This window comes from Equus asinus, chromosome 8 (genome assembly GCF_041296235.1).
Source record: "Equus asinus isolate D_3611 breed Donkey chromosome 8, EquAss-T2T_v2, whole genome shotgun sequence".
NCBI classification, from domain to species: domain Eukaryota; kingdom Metazoa; phylum Chordata; class Mammalia; order Perissodactyla; family Equidae; genus Equus; species Equus asinus.
In genome coordinates this window covers 68,873,197-68,895,141 of record NC_091797.1, presented here as the reverse complement: position 1 = coordinate 68,895,141, position 21,945 = coordinate 68,873,197, and the positions used below count along the sequence as shown (strand labels likewise).

The 21,945-nt window shown below is 41.5% G+C and overlaps 2 protein-coding genes across 10 annotated transcripts in view; one reads left to right on the top strand and one right to left on the bottom strand.

Annotated features, from left to right (window-relative positions):
* Window positions 1-21,945, bottom strand: part of ZNF891 (zinc finger protein 891) — a 53,595-nt gene that overhangs the window by 16,084 nt on the left and 15,566 nt on the right. For 3 of the 6 annotated variants that reach the window (XM_070515781.1, XM_044776157.1, XM_044776158.1), the window contains one exon: window positions 6,523-7,614. The exons of 1 other annotated variant lie outside the window; for it this stretch is intronic. The gene's annotated coding sequence lies outside the window, so the exon portion shown is untranslated. Of the gene's footprint in view, window positions 1-6,522; window positions 7,615-16,830; window positions 20,524-21,945 lie in introns of those variants that run through there. 2 more of the 6 variants (XM_070515780.1, XM_070515778.1) reach the window with 2 other exon arrangements.
* ZNF140 (zinc finger protein 140) lies at window positions 969-15,888 on the top strand. 4 transcript variants are annotated; one of them, XM_070515782.1, is made up of 4 exons: window positions 969-1,465; window positions 2,746-2,872; window positions 3,115-3,210; window positions 13,205-15,719. In XM_070515782.1, exons 1-4 carry the CDS (start codon window positions 1,457-1,459, stop codon window positions 14,371-14,373), a joined length of 1,401 nt encoding a protein of 466 aa, XP_070371883.1. In that variant the 5' UTR covers window positions 969-1,456; the 3' UTR covers window positions 14,374-15,719. The 4 variants fall into 4 exon arrangements, with proteins under 4 accessions (XP_070371883.1, XP_044632099.1, XP_044632098.1 ...); XM_044776164.2 differs by having other exon boundaries at window positions 1,080-1,465; window positions 3,112-3,210; window positions 13,205-15,888; XM_044776163.2 differs by having other exon boundaries at window positions 1,092-1,465; window positions 2,668-2,872; window positions 13,205-15,713.

Sequence of the window (21,945 nt, the reverse complement as noted above, 5' to 3'; positions counted from 1 at the left end):
TGCATATCCAGTGAAACAAAAGATTATCAGGAACTAAGAACGGATGTTTGCCCCATCCGGAGACCTGCCCCTATCTAAGTGGCCCGTAGTCTTTGTCGTGTAAGACATTCTTGCAGACATCAGCTATCTTCTCGCTTGCTAGCATCTGTAATCAAGCCCTTACTACCACCTGGCCTCTCCACTGCTGCGTCTTGAGGCGGGCATACGACTCCCCTTGGGCGGTGACACCATCTCTTCCTTGCCTTCTTTCCACCAGGCCAGTGAATTTCTTTCTTTTTACCGTCTTCCAGTTTTTACAATGGGCCATTTTTCTTTCCTGCCTCCAAGTCTTGTTCTCGCAAACTGTTCCCTCCACCTGGAGTAATCTTCCCTGATTGAGTGGGCCGACTCTTTCCTAACCGCTTCGTTTCAGTACAAGCTTTGTCGCCCCGCCTCCCGCCCACTCAGACTCCGAGCTCTCCGCCGGCAGGGAGGGGTCCTACTCGCTCCCCAGACCCCCGCCGTGTCCCGGGACAGCGTCCCGCGCACCAAGGCGAAAGGCGCCCTCGGGTCACTCGTCGCGCAGCCGTTCTAGCTGCTCTTTCCGCAGGGCTTCAGGGCGGGTCAGAGCCCGGGAGCGTGAGGAGCCGGGGCTGCCCTCGGGGCTGTGTTCCCTCAGCCCGAGGGTCTGCGACAACTGCATCTCGTTAGGACAATTGTCGGAGGCTGCGGGTGTCCGATGGAAGTGCCACGGCCGCAGTCGGTCCTGGGAATTGTAGTTGTTTGAGGGTGGACCTCTTGGTCTCAGGCTGAGGGGCGTTCTGGGAGTTGTAGTTACCTGAGGTCAATGGCCTTTGTCTCAAGGCGTCATGAGCTCCGGCGCGGGGCATTTTGGGAGTTGTAGTGTGTGGGGGGCGCGGGGGGGGGGTGGGGGGGGTGGGGGTTGGGGGCGGGAAGCACTTCCTTCCCGCGCAAGCCGCAGGGGATCCGGCAAGTGCAGCGTCTGAGCCCGGCGGTCGCTGTCTCGCGCCGTGGCACGGCGTGGGCGCGGGGCGTTCTGGGAATTGCAGTGTCTACGTGGGGAGCCCTTCCTTCCCTGCGGAGGCCGCAGTGGGTCCTGGGAAGTGCAGCGTCTGAGCCCGGCGGTCGCTGTCTCGGGCACCGTGGGCGTGGGCGTGGGGCGTTCTGGGAATTGTAGTGTGTGTGAGGGGAGTCTTTCCTTCCCCGCGGAGGCCGCGGTGGGTCCGGGAAGTGTAGGCTCTGAGGCCTGCGGCCGGGTACACGGGTCGGTCCTTGCGGCTCCGGAAGGCGCGGTTTGCGCGACGCGAGCGGCAGATCCGCAGACGCAGAGCCGAGTCGGGTTAGGGAGCGCCGAGGGCCGGAGGCGGCGGGCCCGGCGCCCGGAGCGCTCGGCGGGCGTTCTGCGGGGAGGGAGCCCCTGCGCCGAGGCCGTCTCCCCCACCGCCCTCCGGGCGCCATGTCTCAGGTAAGCGGCCCGGCCCGCTTTCTCGCGCGCCGCCGCGTCTGCGGACGTGGGGACGCCGGCCGTCCGCCCGCAGGCTCGCGGGGGCCGAGGCTGACCGACGACCAGGGAGGCCGGGGCGCCCTCGTGGAGGACGGGACTCGCTGGGCCTGCCCGGCCGCGCCTGTTGTTTTCCCGGCGTCCGCGTGCGGCGCCTCCGTCGTGGCCTCAGGCGCGACCCGAGACCAGCGGCCCAGGCGTCGCCTGAGGACCTGCCGGCAGGGGGCTCCCGGCCCGCGGTGTCCGCCCGCGGCCCTCCGGGTGGCTCGCGCCCACACAGGACGGCGCCCTCGGCGGGGAGGCTCGGGCTCGGCGCAGTCGTGGGCCCGGCGGCGGCGCGAGGCCGGCCGCCCGCCAGTGCCTGCGGTTAGGTCCGCGTCTCGCTCCCGCGCTTGCCCTGCTGGTCTTGAAGCTCCGAGGCTCTCCGGCTCTTGCTGGGGCGTCTGTTCCACCTGTGCTGCAGATCCCACTGTTTACGAGACAGCTTCCTTTATTAGCCAATAGTCTTTATTAAAAAAATTTAAACTGTAAAATAAGACTCTGCCCTACGTGTGGTCTGGGACCTTCTAAAATTCATGGCCATGCCTAGCGTGCTGTGGATCATTCAAGTGGTGCAAAACCCGGCTGCAGAGCAGCGGCTTATTATCCGCGTAACCTTGCGGGGAAAGCTTAGGCTCCGTCCCGGGGGGCGCTCGCCCCTTTTGGAGAGCGCCTGGGACTGCGCTGTTGCTGCGGTTGCCGCTAAGTGTCCCAGTTCTGCCTACAGCAATGGGGACGGGGGCGATCAACTCGAGCGCGGAGCTGCCGTTATCTGCTACAGCCAGTTGTTACCGTGAAAAATTCTTGCCAAGTCGTATTAAAACAGGCTAGTATTCAGAAAAATATACATCGTCTGTTAAACATGAATGGTCTTTACTATTCATAAAGTATTCTAATATCTTAAGAATTTTTACAACCAAAGCCAGAAATCCATGTTGTTCACATGTATGATCCTTTATCTTTCACAAAATTGTAAGTTATCTCAGGACAAATCACGTGTTTTCTCCTTTTCTCCAGCTGTACAACAAAACCAAACAGCTAGGCTCTTAGTAATACTCTCAATAATTACTCAGAATTCTGAAAACTCCCATTGCCACTGCTGACATACCACTGTCCACCCTCCACAGTGGGCCTCGTCTCACCCCTTGGTCAGGGCCTTTGGGAGCACGGGTGCTGGTTGTGCAGATGTCTGCATGTTCTCCCAGGGGTCGGTGACATTCGGAGATGTGGCCATAGACTTCTCCCGGGAGGAGTGGGAGTGGCTTCAGCCTGCTCAGAGAGATCTGTACAGGATTGTCATGCTGGAGAACTACGGCCACCTGGTCTCCCTGGGTAAGTACTCATCTCCCCTCAGTCAGAATCTGACCCTTAGGGTGGCTGTTGTGAATCTTGATTATCAGGCTGAATATTCCCAAGGGAGGTGTGTTTTTGTTTTTTTAGTTTTTAAGATGGAGATTACAACTTCACCTGATCTTTAGACATCTTTCATACTTGCATCTGGCATTTCTTTTAATGGCCCCCTTTTCTGAGGATTTAAGGACTGATTTTGAATTTATTTCATTTTCTGTAAGCAGGTCTTAACATTTCTAAGCCAGATGTGGTTTCCTTATTGGAGCAAGGGAAAGAGCCTTGGTTGGGGAATGGAGATGTGAGAAGAGATCTCTTTTCAGGTGAGTGAGTTAGATGCTGGTGGGGAAGATTTTTAAAATAACAACTAGTCAATGAGAAAGCAATATTTTTTTATATGTTGGTTGGAAAGTTTTCCCTTAAAGATACTAGAGATATAGGGACTGTGAAGTCTTGCCCACAGCTCCTAAGAGACCACTTCACACCCACTTGCCAGTCTGCCTTCAGTTCTCATCTTATCCTTTCCCCACTTTCTCACAGACAGATGTGTCCTTTCTTTGCATTGTTAGCTCTGTCTGGGTGCTGAACTTCATTTCTTTTTGATTTCTCCTTTCTTAAAATTGATGTATGTTTCTATTGCCTAAATTAAAAGGTATATTGTTTTTTTATATTGCTGTTCTATTTAATCATCTTGGAAAGGTTAATCCAATACCCTTTGATTAACCGATGGCTTCATTCATTCATTCATATATTCACTTAACAATACTTATTGAAATTTTAATCTCGTCAAGACTTTTTCTTAGGTGCTGCAGAGACTATAAGTCATACAAAAGTGTAATAACTGTCAAGGAAGTTATGGCCTAGTGAGATAAAATGGGTCTGTAAATGACTTTGTTAGAGTTGGCAGTTCAGCAGTGAGAAAAAAAGAATTTCCAAGTGGTGTTTTAGGCCTGGATAATTTGGATAGGGATTATAGTAACAGAAACACAAGAGATGGGAACAGGGTTGGTTTTGTAGAAAAGGTGATGAATTAGTTTGAGATATGCTTGATGTGAGTAGAGGATGATATTCCCAAGTTAAGATGTGCAACACACTGTTGGAATATATCTTAGAAAAAATGCAAATTAAAGATGTAGGTGTGGGAATCTTATATTAAGAAGCAAAAATTGAAGCCATGAGGTTGAGAAGTGCTCTGAAAGCCTTTTTCACCTTAGGTGGACAATAGAATTGCTGGTGAAGCTCTTTAAAAATAAATATGGCCACCCCCCACCCTTGCAGATTTTGACATGGAAGATCTCTGGAATTTATATGTATTTATGAAAAGTTCCAAAAGTTCTATAGTTGCTTCTGAAGCAAACTTCCAGCGGAGGCATCCTGGCCTCTAGTGGTCCTGTTGAAACAGCAGGAGGAAAGCTTACAGGGAAGCAGCAGCCTGGAAGGCCTGCTGAGGGACCAGGAGAAGGTGCCACGAAAACTGAGCGCTGGCTTTAAGGGGAGACCTGCAGGAGGACACAGCAGAGGACGTGGAAGGAAAGGACTGATGGGGGCTGAAGTCACGAGGGGGAACGAGGGCAGGGAGACTTCATTTAATGTTTGAGTGGAAGAAAAATGTCCTTTTCTCAATGTTTTTAAAATAATAAAACCAATAAAACTATGTACAGAGGAAGTGAGGTAAAGGACAAATGGAAAAATTGTTTCTAATTCTATGACTGTAATACAGCTCTCGCAGTCTGTATTCCTTCCAGTACTGTTTTTGGAAGGTGAAATGTCATACAAATATTGCATAAAACATAAATGTGCAGCTTTCAAAATTATTAACAGACACCTATGTAACTGCCACTCAGGTCAGTAAACAGAACACTGCCAGGTCCCTAAGAGCTTTCTGTGTGTCCTCGCCAGTCATCACTCCCCTCCGGCCCAAAGGGCATGGTCTCCTTACTTTAATGCTAGTAACTTCCTTGGTTTTCTTTAGAGCTTTATCAGCTGTTTGTATATCTGATCACTACAGTTTGGATTTGTATGTTTGTGAACTTTGTATAGAGGGGCTTATAATGTATCTATTGTGATTTGCTTCTCAAGATTATTTTAAGATTTATGCATTTTGCATATTGCTGTAGCAGTTTGGTTCATTGTACAAGTACACCCCAATTTACCCATTCTATTATTGAAGGCTTTCTTGGTTTGTTTGCAATTTCGGGCTGTTTGCAAGCAGTGTTGCTGTTGTCCCTGTATCCTGGCACATACCGGCACAGGTTTCTAGGACTGGAATTGCTGGGTCAGAGGCTCATGCACCTCTTCCCCATCATTAGGATAATGCTGAAATGTTTCCAAAGTGCTTTTACTGACTTACACTCCCACAAGCACAGGAAGTGCGCTCCCCACACTCACACTGTGCAGTACTGTCAGGCACTGTTTATTCACCTCTCAGAAGAGTGTGCAGTGCCGGCTTATTGTGGTTTTAACTTGAATTTTTCTGACTACTGATGAGGTTGAGCACCTCTTCATGTGTTTATTGGACATTGAGACACCCTCATTTGTGTAGCACCTCTTGAAGGTTTTGCTCATTTATCTACTGGATTCTCTTGTCTTCTCTTATTTGTAGGAGTTACATATTTTGGATACAAATCCTTTGTTGATTATATTCATTGAAAATATCTTCTCTCATATGTGGCTTACTTTTCCCCTTAATACTGACGTTTGATGAACCAAAATTCTTTAGTATAGTCAGATTTATGAGTCTTTCTCTTTATGATTAGTATTTTTTGACCTGTTTAAGAAATTTTTCCCTACCGTGAAGTCATGATGAAAACATTTTCCTAGATTTTCTCTTTAAAAAGCCTAGTCATTTTGCCATTCACATTTAGACCCATGGTCCACTTGCAATTTATTTTTGTTTGTCATGTGAGTTAGTGGTCAATTTTGATCTCTTCTGTGTAGAGATCCAGTTATCATGGCACCATTTATTGACATGCCTGTCCTTTCCCTCACTGTTTTAAGTTTGTTTTATGAGTTAAACGTCAATTTTTGTGTCTTTCTGGGTTCTGTATTCATTTTTGTCTGTTTTTCTATCTTTGCATAAATTTGCACAGTCTTAGCTATGGATTTAATAATGGATAATATTTTACAGTATTTGCCTCACCCCACTCCTTTTTTTGCTGAGTAATTTAAAGTGAATTACAGATATCTTGATATTTCACTGCACAGTGCTTCACTATCATGTATAAAGTGTAGGGTCATTTTCTACCTATCGAAATACCATTTTCATACTAAAAGAACAGTTTTGCGTAGTATTTTTTTAATGCACTGTCCATATATACACGCTTCATAAATCTGTTTTATATAGCTGGATAGTCTTTTTCCTGTGGGGTGATGAAATTTTCCTGTTTCTCTGTATGTCCTATAACTTTGGACTGTAATCTATTCATTTTGATACTTTAAGACTTTGCTTCTTGTTTAAATCCTGTTGAGATGTTAACTTTATTTAAGCAGGCTGTTGATATGGACAAGTTGAGGCCACAAGTTCTAACCTGTCTTTTACCAAAGCCTTTGTATGCCGGAGTCCTGCTCCAGCCGAGTCCAGGTTCCTGAGGGAGGGACGGAGTCGGCGCAGTGAAGGAAGAGACGTGAGACTTGAGTCGGTGTAATCAAGTCTGTCTTTACTGTGCACAAGTGTCGTTTTTATATTTTTCAGGATTAGTACAGAAATAGCTCTACAAATATTCTCAGAGAGATAAGGAGATACAAAGCGAGCACAAGAATATTTATTAGCATTCCATTCTATAGAGCGTAAGGTTAATGATCGTCTTCTCTGCGATTAACTATTGTTTATTTTCTCTAAACGAAAAGAGATAGGTACCTTGACATCTGTTGTAATTCATGGTAAAGTTAAAGAGAGACGGTCCAGACCTGTGGTCAGGACAGCATTCCGTCTGTTCACGTCCTGGGGGAGCTACCCCTGCCTCCATCAATCGTCCACGCCATTAGTCTAGATGGTTAATGGGAACAAAAGGCAATTCCCAGGGCTACATGCGTTCTCAGCGGGTAGTTAAAAATTCTTTACATTACCCTTATTTACCCTTTATTATTACCCCATTATTTACCCTTAGGGGGTGAAAGCATTCCTTTGTCTTTCAAGGGGTAGGGCTAATTGTCCTTTGAGCACACTGCCCAGAGAAAATATCATTTTGCTAGTAAGGCTGAAAAGCTAAGTTAAACTATATATATATCTTCAAGAATAAAAAGCAGAAACAAGTATAGTCATAACCTTGATAGAAAGCATGTATACATTTCAGAAAATATCAGGGGTGTTGGCCGGCCATTCTTCACCGAGGGGCGTCCCTGCGCCCCTCGGCCCTTCTCAGCCCGGGCCCTGTCAGACTGCTGTATAGGCGTTGGTAACACGGCTCCCGGCATTTGTAGGTCTACTGTATTTGTCCCACACATGCACCTCCTAGTGGTCTTCCTGGAACTTGGGCAGTGGGTCCCCCTGTGATTCAGTTCTCACAGCTTTTATTATGTTATTTAGGGTCAGATCCATGCATGCTCAACTCAGGGATGAGCTCAGGATTTCATACACAACTTTATGGGATCACCTTCTTGAGCGCCTTTCTTCACAATCTCCCCTACCCTTTTTGGCTCCCAGGGTCCCTTTTTCTTCAAGTCGTCTGGATAGAAAGCCAGACCTTTAGTTTCTCCTCTGCTTTGTACTTCTGCAACTGTGTCTCCCTCTGCAGCCAAGCAACAAGCAACAAGGGGATAGGGGGAAAGAAAAAAAAAAAAGGTTATTACCCCTGTGCTCTTGGGACCCTAGATTTTTCTGCTAAGAGAAAGGTTACTCTGCCTTAGAGTTTTAATTGTCTGTGTGGCCACGACTGCTGCAGGATGCCTTGGGGTTGGGCAGGAGAGAATGGGAAATGAACAAACAAAAAATAAGGTTTCTCTGACCAGTATAGACCCTCTTCCCCATTCCTCAGACCAGAAAAAGAGGCTTCTCTTGGAGCTCTTTCTCCTCACACCTGCTGCACAGTTCTTGCTTTCAGGCTGCCTTTGGATTTAGGCCTGGAGAGACTGGAGGGGGCAAAAAACCCAAGAAAATCACCACCAGTCAGTGTTAGAGTTCTGGTTTCCTTCCCCAGTCAGCTTGCTACCACTGTTCAGTCCTCAGATAGCTGCTCTACGCGTTCTGTCCACGGTTTTTACTTGCATTCAGTGGGACAGAGCGGTAGGTGTGTACTTACTCCATCTTTGTAGGACTAGAACAACTCATCCTGTATTCTATAAGTGAAAAACACAAAATTACAGCATGTAGAAAGATCACGCTGATAAAATGAAAATATAAGGTTCAGTATAGAGTGAGCAAAAGTATAACATGTAAGGAGGAGATGGTGGGAATTCAAGACAGTTATGGAAAGCACTGGCAGATCATGCAAGCACTTTACAAGTCACGCTAATGAACTCAGAGTTCATCCCTAGGCTAATAGGGAGTCATTAAAAGATTTTAGGCAGGTGAGCATTTTGTAAGGTCATTCTGGCTTCTAGGAGTTTTATAGTTTTGTGTTTTACATTTAGGTCTATGATCCATTTTGAATTAATTTTTGTGAAGAGTGTAAAGTCTGTGTCTAGATTCGTTTTTATGCATGTGGATGTCCAGTTGTTCCAGTACCATTTGTTGAAAAGACTATCTTTGCTCCCTTTTGTTGTCTGCTCCTTTGTCAAAGATCACTTGCCTTTAATTATGCAGGTGTATTTCTGAGTTCTCTACTCTGTTCCATTGATCTACTGTCTAGTCTTTCAACAATACCACACTGTCTTGATTAATGTAGCTTTACAGTATAGTCTTGAAGTCAGGTATCAATCCCCTGACTTTGTTCATCTCCTTTAGTATTGTGTTAGATAATCTAGGTCTTTTGCTTCTCCATATAAACCTTAGAATCAGTTTGTTGAGATGTATAAAATAACGTGCTGGGATTTTGATTGGAAATTTGTTGAATCTATAGATCAAGTTGGGAAGAATTGACATCTTGACAATGTTGAGTCTTGCTAACCATGAACATGGCATATCTCTCCATTTAGTTCTTCCTTGATATCTTTCATCAGAGTTTTGTAGTTTTCCTCATATAAATCTTGTATGTTTTGTTAGGTATATACCTAAGTATTTCATTTTTGGGGGGTGCTAATGTAAATGGTAATGTGTGTTTAATTTCAACATCCATTTATATAGGAAAGTGATTGACTTTTTGTACATTAACTGTGTATCCTGCAGTCTTGCTATAATCACTTATTAGTTCTAGGAATTCTGTAAATTTTTTTGGATTCTCTGCATAGACAATCTGTCATCTGCAAACAGAAAGTTTTATTTCTTCCTTGCAAGTCTGTATACCTTTTACTTCCTTTTCTTGTCTTATTGCATTAGCTAAGAATTACAGTAGGATAGTGAAAAGCATTGGTGAGAAGGGACATCCTTCCCTTGTTCTCAGTCTTAGTGGGAGAGCTTCAAATCTCTCACCATTAAGTATGATGTTAGTTGTAGGTTTTTTGTAGATGTTCTTTACAAGTTGAGGGAGTTTCACTCTATTCCTTGTTTGTTGAGTTTTTTTCATGAATGGCTGTTGGATCTTGCAAGGCAGATATACTGGTAACAAGTTTCCTCAATTTTTGTTAGAGAAAACCTTTATTTCTCCTTTACTTTTGAAGGATAATTTCTCAGGGTAGAGAATTCTAGGTTGGTGGTTTTTTTCTCTCAATATTTTAAGTTTTTCACTTCACTCTCTTGTGTGGTTTCGGAGAAGTCAAATTGAATTCTTTGCTCACATATAGGTAAAGTGTTTTTTTCCTCTGGCTTCTTTCAGGATTTTTTCTTTACCTTTGGTTTTCTGAAATTTGATTATGATATGTCTAGTTGTAGTTTTTTTTTGGTATTTGTCTTACTTGGTATGCTGTGAGCTTCCTGGATCTGTGGTTTGGTGTCTGATATTAATTTGGGGAAATTCTCAGTCATTATTGCTTCAAATACTGCTTCTGTTTCTTTCTCTCTTCTCCTGGTATTCCCATTATGTGTATGTTACACCTTTTGTAGTTACCTCACAGTTTTTGGATATTTGTTCTGCTTTTTTTTTAGTCTTTTTTCCTTTGCTTTCTAGTTTTGCAAGTTTTCATTGACATATTGTCTGCCTCAGAGATTCCTTCCTTAGATGAGTCCAGACTACTGAGCCCATCAAAGACATTCTTCACTTCTGTTACAGAGTTTTTGGTCTCTAGCATTTTTTTTAATTGTGACATTATTTTTTAGAGCAGGTTCATTGCAAAATTGAATGGTACAAAGATTTCCCATATATCCCCGACCCCTACACATGCACAGCCTCTCCCATTATCAACATCCCCCACCAGAGTGGTACATTCATTACAACTGATGAACTACATTGACATCATAAACAAAGTCCATAGTTTACATTAGCATTTCTTTGACTCTTTCTTAGAATTTTCTTCTCTCTGCTCATATTATTCATTTATTCTTGCATGTTATCGACTTTTTCCATTAAAGCCCTTAGCATATTAATCATAGCTTTTAAAAATTCCTGATCTGATAATCCCAACATTCCTGCCATATCTAACTCTGGTTCTGATACTTGTTCAGTCTCTTCAGACTTTTTTTTCTTTTAATATGCTTTGTAATTTTTGTTTAAAGGTGGACGTGAGGTACTGGGTAAACAGGCCTTTAGCAATGTAGTGGTGAGTTGTGGGGGGCGGGGAAGCGATCTGTAGCTCTCTGATTAAGTCTCAGTTTGTGGTGAGCCTATGCACTGTGACCTTCACTAGTGCTTCTCAGTTTTTCCCACGTAGGTGGGGCAGGATGACTAGCAGGAGCCAGAGCTGAGTTCTTCTCTTCTCCCAGGCTCTGGTAAAGTAGTTTCTCCTGAGAGCACCTCGTTAATGAGAACAGAGTGCTCTGGCATACCTCAGGATGGCTCCTTTTCTCCTCCTCTGCTGGAAGCATGAGGGGCTTTTTCTTCAACATTCACTATGAAGACCTGGTAGAACTACTGAAGGTAAAACAAAAGTGTGATGGGGGCCTCTGTGACTGGGTCCCCCTGGAGTTTTTAACTCACAGACTTATCAGTAGTGAGCCTCTAGCTGTGCGTCAGTAACAGTTCTGGTTTTCCTGTCCTGGCACTGGTTCCTCCAGGGGCTTCTGCTCTAGTAAGTTGTGACTCTGTATCCTCCTATCTGTTTCTCCAATCTTGGGGGCAGCAGTTTGCCCTGTGACCTCACTTGTCTGACGGATCTAAGGAGGGTTGTTGGTCTCTCAGTTCAGCTTTTTCCTTGTTGTTAGGACAGAGTGGAGTGGCGACTTACAAGCTTCTTACACACAGGACCAGAAACCAGAAGTCTCTCTGTAAGGATTTCTAAAATCTTGTTTTCCAAAATTTGTTTTCTTCTTGTATTTCTACTATAGTAAGTACTTCTCACTGACCTTAATACTGGTGATAGAGGATATTTTTGTTTTTTCATAAGAGTGTAAACATCTAAAAATTTTGCTTTGCGTATATTAGTTGGTGATTTATCGTAGGAATCCTTTGTTACATAAGAATGAGTCCTTGTATCCCTGTAGGCTTTTGATAAGGATAAGTGCCAAGTTTTCTCAAATCCATTTGGCATCTACCAAAAAGAGTATCAGCATAGTAGGCGATGGGAGGAGGTGAGGTGACTTTGAGGGAGGGAAGAGGGGTTTTGGATTTATAATTAGCATTCTACTCATATCTTGAACCTGGTTTTCTTGGTTGTGCTTTTTACTCTCACTGGTTTGGGAAATCATACGGCAAATAGTATAGTAATCTAGGCAGCTAACTCCAGCAGCTCTTTCTAATAGCAGTAAATGTCCAGAACCACCTGGTGTATGCCATACTGTGTTTCAGTTCCCAACTACTTTCCTCAGTGAGGCCTTTCTAGATGAAGCCTTTCTTTATCTGTTGTAGTGAATTTTTATGTCTTGTCTCTGAGCCTTTATACAATTTTTACTCTAAGTATAATGAACTTACTCTCATTTCTTATATCATTGTTTTTTCCTGTGTCCTCTTTATCTCCCTATTTATATTCTCAGCTCCTGAAGAGAATTATTGAGTTTATCCCCAGGGCTCTTACTGAGGTGCTCAGTAGGTATGGAACTGGTTTATAGAAGAGTCAGGAGAGTAATTTAATGTTTTCTCTTTACTGAGATCATCATTTTCTTAACAGCTATTTCACTGCCTCCCCATCCTAATCTTTCATTTTTATTTGCCTATCTCTCGATTCATTCCTTAGATATGTGTTAAAGAAATATGAGGTCTATTTACTTTTCCCTAGAAGCTTACAGTCAGTGGTAATAAAAGATAGCATTTCCCCCAAACAAAATAAATGTCAGTGTGTTTTATGAAAAATGCATTTTTTAATGTATTTGGAAGGAATTTTAAACTTCCAAAAAAGTTGCAGGAATCGTACAAAGAATACCCATATGCCCTTTACTCACATCTACCTATTGCTAACATTTTGCCCCATTTGCTTTATCATTTGCTATGTAGTTTTTTTCCTGAAACATGTGAGAATGAGTCTTATACATCATGGCCTTTTACCCCTATTTCCTAAGAACAAGGATATAAGAATATGTTTTTAAAAAACCTTCATATTATCATAAAATTCTGTTCCCCAATACATGATAAAGTCCCTTCCTAAAATTTAGCCTAGAGAAAAATCAGGGCCTGTGTTTATCTATCAAAAGCCTTTGATGGAAAGAGGCTGTATACCAAAGTTGAGCTTCAGATACCAGTTTGGAAAGTAGAGTTAGAGTGAGGAGCTTAGAAGACAGCTTTCAGACAAGCCTTTATTTATTTATTTAGAATAAGTTACTGTAAGATGTTCCAAAGGCATAAGTGAATAGAGTCTGGTGTCTTTGCAGGACCTTGAGGAACACTTGTAGTTTATTAGCAGCATTATGAAATTGCCATTTTCAAGTCATTCTGGCAGTAAATAAAGTTTAAATGGAGGTGAGGAAGACTGGCAACCTATGCTGCTCAAATATGTATCTTGGTTATAGTTCAATTTTACCCTCACCTTCAGTTACTTATATTTAGTCTTTCTCCCTATCCACTTACATCTCTCCTCTGTCTGATGTCTTCTGAATTTCTGGGCATACTGCTCAGATTTTAGAGTCATATATGACAACAATGAAAGCCATGCAATACTAAGATTTTTTTTTTCCCATTCAGTTCTCTCATTTATAAAAGGAGGAGTGGCTTATATTTTACTCAATACATAAAAAAAGTAACATTTGCCTTGTCTTTTCAGTTTCAGAGTCAAATGGTGAGATCAAAGTGTTGTCTCCAAAAAAAGTCATATACGAAGATGACTCATCTCAGTATTTGATAATGGAAAGAATTCTAAGCCAAGGCCCTGAGTCTTCTCGTTTTAAAGGGGGCTGGAAATATGAGGATGCTACTGAGATGCTGCAAGGAAATCAAGGATGTATTAGGCGAGTGACAGTCTCTCATCAAGAAGCCCTGTCTCAACACATGAGTATCAATACTGTGGAGAGGCCCCATGGATGCCATGAATGTGGAAAAACTTTCAGTCGGCGCTTTTCCCTTGTGTTACATCAGAGAACTCATACTGGAGAGAAACCATATGTGTGTAAGGAATGTGGCAAAACCTTTAGCCAGATCTCAAACCTTGTGAAACATCAAATGATACATACTGGAAAGAAACCCCATGAGTGTAAGGACTGTAATAAAACATTTAGTTACCTTTCATTTCTCATTGAACACCAGAGGACACATACTGGGGAGAAACCATATGAATGCACTGAATGTGGAAAGGCCTTTAGCCGTGCCTCAAACCTTACTCGACATCAGAGAATTCACATAGGAAAGAAACAATATATATGTAGGAAATGTGGGAAGGCCTTTAGCAGTGGCTCAGAACTCATTCGTCATCAGATTACACACACTGGAGAGAAGCCTTATGAATGCATTGAATGTGGGAAGGCATTTCGCCGTTCTTCACATCTTACTCGACATCAGACCATCCATACTACCAAAACCCCCTATGAATGCAATGAATGTAGGAAAGCCTTCCGCTGCCACTCATTCCTGATTAAACACCAGAGAATTCATGCTGGAGAAAAGCTCTATGAATGTGAGGAATGTGGTAAAGTTTTCACATGGCATGCATCCCTTACGCAACATATGAAAATTCATACTGGAGAAAAACCCTATGCATGTACTGAATGTGACAAAACCTTTAGTCGGAGCTTTTCCCTCATTCTACATCAGATAACTCATACTGGGGAGAAACCCTATGTATGTAAGGTATGTAATAAATCCTTCAGCTGGAGCTCAAACCTTGCTAAACATCAGAGAACACACACTCTGGAGAACCCCTATGAATATGAAAATTCATTTAATTACCACTCATTCCTTACTGAACACCAGGGAATTCACACTGTCGAGGAAACCTAAGAATGTATAGATTAAAAAAAAAAAAAGTAGCTAATGCCTTACTTTGACTTCAGATAACTCTTAGTATGTAGAATGTGAAGAAATGTGATCCGTGCTTTATTCAACATCCTGGAGAAAAATCCAGGAATTTGTGGGAAAGCCATTACTAGCTGCTTGTTCTTTTTGTAATATCAGAAGATAACATCAATCAATATTGAGAAGGCTCTTCATCTGGTGGGATTCCTTTACCCTGCATTTGTAAATTCCTCCTGGGAAAGGACACATGTCCAATAAATGTGAGAAAGCTGTTAATTAGATACTGGCGCTCATTCTGCATCTGTCAGCTCAAGCAGGACAGAATACATGATGGGTAAAGGGTGCATTTTTTCATGGACATCAGAAAATTCCTAATGAAGCAAAGGCATAAAAACAGTGATTTGAGAATGGCTTTGTGTACCACCCAATACTTAGTAAATTTTAAAATACTCTTCTAAAGAGAAAAAGCAGCTCTGTAAATGAACTGAATATAGGGTGACTGTGCAGTATTTCAAACCAACAGAATTAAATGGGAAAAAACTACCATTGTAATTAAATGAGTGTGCCAAAATCTTAGAGTTCTGAGAAGTCATACTGGAGGGAATCAGTTTGGGGAATTTTTTTTTTTTTTTTTTTTTAAAGATTGGCACCTGAACTAACAACTCTTGCCAATCTTTTTTTTTCTTTTCTGCTTTTTCTCCCCAAGTACCCCCAGTACATAGTTGTATATTTTAGTTGTGGGTCCTTCTGGTTGTGCCATGTTGGACACTGCCTCAGTGTGGCCTGATGAGCAGTGCCATGTCCACGCCCAGGATCCAAACCAGTTAAACCCTGGGCCACCGAAGTGAAGTGTGTGAACTTAACCACTCGGCCACGGGGCCAGCCCCCTGGGGAAGTTTTCTTTTCGGGGGGGGGCGGGTTTAGCAAATTCAGAAAAGAAAGCTATGAATAAATCTTTTGATTTATAGTAAATTAACCTGTTACTTGCTGAGTTTATTTCCACAGTGTATGTGATTCTGAAAATCCAACCACCACAGTATTTTCAATAATGAAGAGGAGTGTGCTTTTGTAGAAATATCATACAAATGTAACTATAGAAACATTTTTACGTATCTTAGGGTTTTAACTTTGAGATAGAGTTTGGGTTTAAGGTTATACTAACTCATGTTTATCCTTGAATCTGACTAGACATGTCTTAGTCTGACATACTTGTACATAAGGTACACCACAGGAAAATGCCAAGGCAGTCTTTCTCTTTTCCATTTACAGTGAGAACCCTGCTTTTGTAAGCACATATTTGTCAAAATAAATCAGATTATGTTTTGCCTTGTACACCTTGCCCATTTTTTAATGTCCCAGTTAAAGGTTTATCTTTGAAGCATCTACCTACCTCCTTTTAAGAACTTCCTTTGCATTTAGTGTATGTAATATGCATTTTAGCACTTGAATAAGTGCCTCATTGAAGTATATTTTTTCATGTATATATAGATTTTCGTTCACAAAATGAAAGGCTGGCATTTTTATTTCCCACTCAATGTGACATCAGAACACATAGCTCCTGCCTAACAATTACTTTCTAGAATTACTCAAAGCCTCAAACTCCACCAGCACCTCTCCGGTGCACAAATCCTCCCTTTCCCAGAGTGTGGCCAGCATCCTTACTTTCCCCAGCACGTGGGGGCCTTTGGTGAACAAGAGTGTATCTGTCATTTCAGAGGTTTGTATCACTCAGGGATGTGGCCATACACTTCTCTGAGGAGGAATGGGGCTGACTGGACCCTGCCCCCCAAATTTACATGGAAGTGTAATGATGGAGAACTATGGGAAGCTGGTCTGAGCAGGTCACTGAATTTAGGTATCTGCTTTCTCCATAGGAGATACTGGGGTGGGCTTCAAACTGCCTGGCTGAATTCCTACTCCATATTCTTGAGGAAATGATTTAAAATCAGTGGAAGTGGGAAGTGCCTTGCAGTCTTTCTCCTGCTATTGTTCTTGTAATAGTTTCTTTTCCCTTTACTAAGAGATTGGGTCTGGATCTAGGAAAAACCATAATATTTTGAAGTATTTTGTCACTCTTGTAAGCAGGACTCTATTTCTAAACCAAATGTGACTTTCTTTTTGGAGCAAGGGAGAGTCAACGATGATGGAGAAAAAAGCAACAAGAGGCGTATGATCAGGTAAGTGAGGGGCAGTCAGGCAGGGAGTCCCTTTGCAGGTAGTAGTCCACCCCACCAGATATATTACCTGAATCATGTTATCAAAACAAGAACTTTCCCCTAAAATCCCCTTCATGCAACGTCACTCTGAATTATGTAACTCATCGAACAGTCCTCTCATTAACTTGTGGTAAAATATTTCAGAAAATAAGAACTATGCTATTATTTTCAACCAAATTAAAATTCCTAGAGTATATAGTAAAGGAGATGTCAAAACACTCATGAATAGTTTGGATATTTTTGTTTATTCAGTATGCTTTGTTACAGCAAGAAGGTGCTGGCAAGGTTCATGGTTGCTTTCTTCCACTCAATTTTAGCACATAAATCTGTTACATCTTTCCATATTTAACATAATAATCATTTTTTGTAAGCTGTGGTGCTTTCTAGAGGTAGCTGACTAAAAAAATGTTGCCTGTTTTTCAAGAGGAAATTCGGTTACAATAGCCAGACATATTAAGATCTAAAAGCAAACAGGAGAAAAGTATATAATACCACACTTTAAATTACTTGTATAGCAAAACATTATTGCAGTCTTAATTGGTACTGTTGAGACAGAGAAACAATGGTGATATACATGTAACCATCTCAATTATGTGAAGGGGTAAACAGCCAGTTTGAATATTTTGATCTATGTAGTGTAAGAATTTGTATTTCAGATACAATTTTCTTAGGTTTGTATTTAAGATGTGTGAAATTTATGGGAAGCACTCAGGAATGCAACCATTATTTATACCTCTGTGACAGTTAAAATATTTTTATTACTCTGTTGTCATGATTATTCAATTATCCATACATTATAAAAGCATCATACTCCCAATGAACATGTCTATCCTTTATGGAAGAGCACTCTTCACATAACATGTGCAATCTTTTCTGGAATATGACTCCCTATATAATACTGTCTGTGTGAAACCTTTTCTGAATTAATTTGAGCTTACCTTCTGAATAATTCTCTTGCTTACAATCAAGTGTACAGCTGAGGGACTATCAACCTCTGGCCACTCCTAGATGCACTGTCTTGCAGTTGTGCATGTCAGATATGGTTATATCTCTTTTAACTGTTATCCCTTCAACTGAATGCAATGTTGTTACTATGCAATAGAGTTTAACTGCTATTTACATCTTCAAAAGGCTGCTTCTAGATAGGATGCAGTATGGTAGCAACAACCAGATAAAGAAGATTAATTATAAAAATCATATTTTTAAAGGCATCCTAGAGCTGTGGAAGCAATAAGGACTAGATGAATCAAAATTCCAAAGAGAGGACAACCCTTCTGTGGGGATCTGAGAATCACAGGCAATTTTTTTCCCCTTGTAAACATTTACTGATTTTGGACGTGGGCTGAAGATTGGGCTTGGCCCAGGCAAAGGGCCTTTGCTGGGGGAAGGAGAATCACAAAAGTTATAGTGGTCACTTGAGGTTGAGCTGGCAGATTAGAAACTTGAGAAGCTTCAATTGCACAGCTGGTTCTCCCCCGTGGGATGCTTGCTGGGCTTTAGGGCTGTGCAGGAGGTAGGGAGCTAGACTTACAGGTTCTAAAAGGCAGAGTCAAGTGTCTGCAGTGTCTGTGGTACTTGGGAATGAAAAACCCACCAGTGAAGGGTAACTACTTAAATACATGGCCAGTCTCTTTCTCAAGCCATTTGTCAAATTTTGAAGCTGCATGGGGCAGGAGGTTAAGGAGGCTAGGACCTACTAAGCCCTCAGATTTAAAGTTTATGAGAGGCATATCCAAAGTACAAAGGCTAAATAGAGGTAAACTGAGTCTTACTAAAAATTCAAACTAGCTCTGACCCAGCTCAATCTGTGGTTGTACAGGCATGATGAGCGCCTCAAACCGTAAGACAGGAAAAGAGAAACTCTCTGGTAGAAGGTAACGTCACCTGGGGCCCCTAGGGTTCTTTTAAACATGTCTAGCATACAATAAAAATTACTAAGCGTGTGAAGAACAGGATTATACAATCAATAACTAAGAGAGAGAAAGACAAGGTTTTAAATATAAGTATGGTTAATATACTAAAGAAAATACAGAAAAGGATGGAAGAAAAAGGCAAAAATACTGAAGAATTTCCACTGGTAAGTAGAATCTATAAAAAATAAGCACTTAACTCCTCAAATATTTCTCATATGTCATCCTCTTCGCTCAGACTCTAATTACACATGTTAGAACGTTTGAGTATGTCCTAAATGTCTATGTCTCTTACGCTTTCATCCTCTCTCATTCCCCTCACCCCCACTCTCTGTTTCAGTATTTTTTTATTCACTTGCCTTCCAGTTCACTGATCTTTTGTTACGCTGTGTTCAGTTTGCTGTTAAGTCCATCTATTAAACGCTTAATTTCAGATGTGTTTTCAATTTCAGTTTGAAGAGTTAATCAAGAACCTTACAAAATGATGAAAGATATCAACCTACAGATCCAAGCTCAGCAAATTCCAAGCAGGCTCAATAGAAAGATCACAACTCTGCACACCACAATAAAAGAGAAAACCTGGTTACTAGAAGCCAAAGGGGGAAACACACGACCTCACAGGAGCAACACTGAGACTGAGAGCTTCCTTCTCATATGAAATGATGGAAGTCAGAAGATGATGAAATGGCACCTTTAAAGTGCTGAAAGGAAAAAAACACCTCCACCAATCTAGATTTCTATACCAAGCTAAAAATCCTCTGGAAATAAAGATGTTTCAGATAAAAATGGAGAGAATTTGTGGTAGCATGCCTATGCCAGAAAAAATATTAAGATGAGTTCTTTAGGCAGTATGAAATGATCCAAGATGGACACTTTGCAGTGCAGGAGTAATGAAGAACGCTGGAGGTAAATATGTTGGTAAATATAAGTATTGGGAAACCATGGCCTATTGGCCAGATCAGGGCCTCTGAGCTAAGAATGGTTTTCACATTTTTAAATAATTGTTCGAAAAACGAAGAATATGTAACTATATATGGCCTGCAAAGCCTAAAATATTCCTATCTGAGCCTTTACAGAGGAAGTTTGCAAGCCTTGACATAAATGAATATTAACACAGTAATGGTACCTGGTGGAGTTTAAAATATACATGAAGTTTTAAAAGGTATGACGGGCCAGCCTGGTGGTGTAGCAGTTAAGTTCACGCACTTGGGCTTTGGTGGCCAGGTTTCACCAGTTCAGATCCTGGGCACAAACCTACACACTGTTCATCAAGCCATGCTGTAGTGGCATCCCACATACAAAATAGAGGAAGCTGGGCACAGATGTTAGTTCAGGGCCAGTTTTTCTCAGCAAAAAGAGGACTGGCAGCAGATGTTAGCTCAGGGCTAATCTTTCCTCAAAAAAATAAATAAATAAAAACATATAAAAGCTTGACTGTAACAGATAACCTGACAGGATAAAAAGAGTAGAACAAGTGTAAGATCCCAGCAACACTGGGGAAGTGGTGAAAGCACTAATTTGGCTCTCTCTTGCTCTACAAGCTGGCTAAAGAAGTGTATTCTATTTGGGGGAACCCACTAAGCGGTACACATTTCTCTATGTATTGTCATGCTTTGATAAAAAAAAGTTTTTAGAAGTCTCTCAAAAGATTATTACACTAAGCTTCAGCATTAAAACAAGAAGTTACCATGAATGTAGAGCAACAGGTACATTCAATATTAGTAAAGTAAATAGTTGTTGCAACAATCACCAAAATTCCATACTTTTTGGAAAACAAAACCCAAATGCTTTAGAGGATTTAAAATAAGACACCACAAATAGCTGGGTCAGGTAATGTTACTGAGAAATGCCATCAAAGAATTTCCTATCATATATGAAACAATGAACTAAGGACAGGAAACGTGTGAAATCCCTCTGAAGAGATGGAAGGAATCTCAGAGCAGAGAGGCAGCAAAACTTGCAGATGTGACTTGGAAGAAAGAGTCCAAATCTTCAGCAACACTTTCAGTCTTTAAAGAGTAGGAGAGAAAAAGGTAGTAAAGAAAAGGTAAACAAATTATTCATCTGGTGTCTAAAAAATTCCTTTAAGAAATGAATTTTAAGAAAAGAATTCTTTTAAGAAATTCTGCGGGGCTGGCCCCATGGCAGAGTGGTTAAGTTTGTGCGCTCCGCTGCAGGTGGCCCAGTGTTTCGTTGGTTTGAAGCCTGGGTGAGGACATGGCACTGCTCATCAAACCACGCTGAGGCAGCGTCCCCCATGCCACAACTAGAAGGACCCACAACGAAGAATATACAACTATGTACTGGGGGGCTTTGGGGAGAAAAAGGAAAAACATAAAATCTTAAAAAAAAAAAAAGACAAAATTCTGCATCACCAATACCCTCAATATCATGGAGGACAACATATTATGTAGAAAAATGCAAAGTGATCAGAAAATATTTTAGAAATGTCAGACTCAAGGTGAAGTTTTGCCAATACATGAAAAGTATTTTATCTGATATGCATTTCTTAAATTACAGGTGAGTTTAAGTCATGAAATATAATAGTCTGAATTTCCTGTTTATGTTAAACAAATGTCTTATTTTATTGTCTTAAAAGAACTCTGTATGCTAAGGAAATGACACCATTTTCAGTCATTCAAATTTCATATATGAACTACTAAAGTAGCCTCCTAGTCTCCCAAGACTTCATACAACAGCCAGTGTGATCTTTTTAAAACAAATAATTTCAATCTCTTATCAAAGATCCCGAAAGAGTTTCTCATAGCTCTTCAAATAAAAATATAAACTCCTGCCATAGGTGGTCTTTTGTGATCTGGCCTACTTTCCCACCTGGTTTCACATACTCTTTTCCTTACCCCCTTGCCTAACAGTGTTCCTGCTACTGCCTATAATTTTTTTTCCCCACAAATACACCAAGGTCTAAATGAGGACTTTCACTCTTGCTGTCCTACTTAGAAAGCTCTTCTGTTCCTCCACTCCCCCATGCCCCATGGATGACTCCTTAATTTCCCTCAGATTTCAGCTTAAATGTGCCCTCATGCAGGCCTTTCCTGATGGCCTTGTCTAACATAGGTCCCCCTATACTTATAGCACCTTATTTGTTTCCCTCAGATTTTGAAAGTTGCCTAGAGGTAATTTATACATCAAGTTTAAAAAGAGCCCATGCCCTATAGCAACACTCAAAAAGTTGCCTTTAAAAAGTTGGAGACAGAAAAGGTGGTTTTAAAAATGTTAAAAAAATTATGACATTTAAAAAAATGGGTAGAATCTATATATCCAAGAACAAGGCTAAGCAAATCTATTTACAACTTTGAAGATATTAAAATCATTGTTTTGGAAATTATTTATTAAGAAGTTCATATGGAAATGCTTACTTAAAAAAATAGACAACTTAGGTTTGTTTCCTATGTAAACTAGAAAACTTAACA

Coding starts and splice junctions, on each gene's coding strand:
- ZNF140 (XM_044776162.2), top strand. Junction 2,873..3,111: donor CGGCCACCTGGTCTCCCTGG/GTAAGTACTCAT, acceptor ATTTTCTGTAAG/CAGGTCTTAACATTTCTAAG. Junction 3,211..13,204: donor GAGAAGAGATCTCTTTTCAG/GTGAGTGAGTTA, acceptor TTGTCTTTTCAG/TTTCAGAGTCAAATGGTGAG.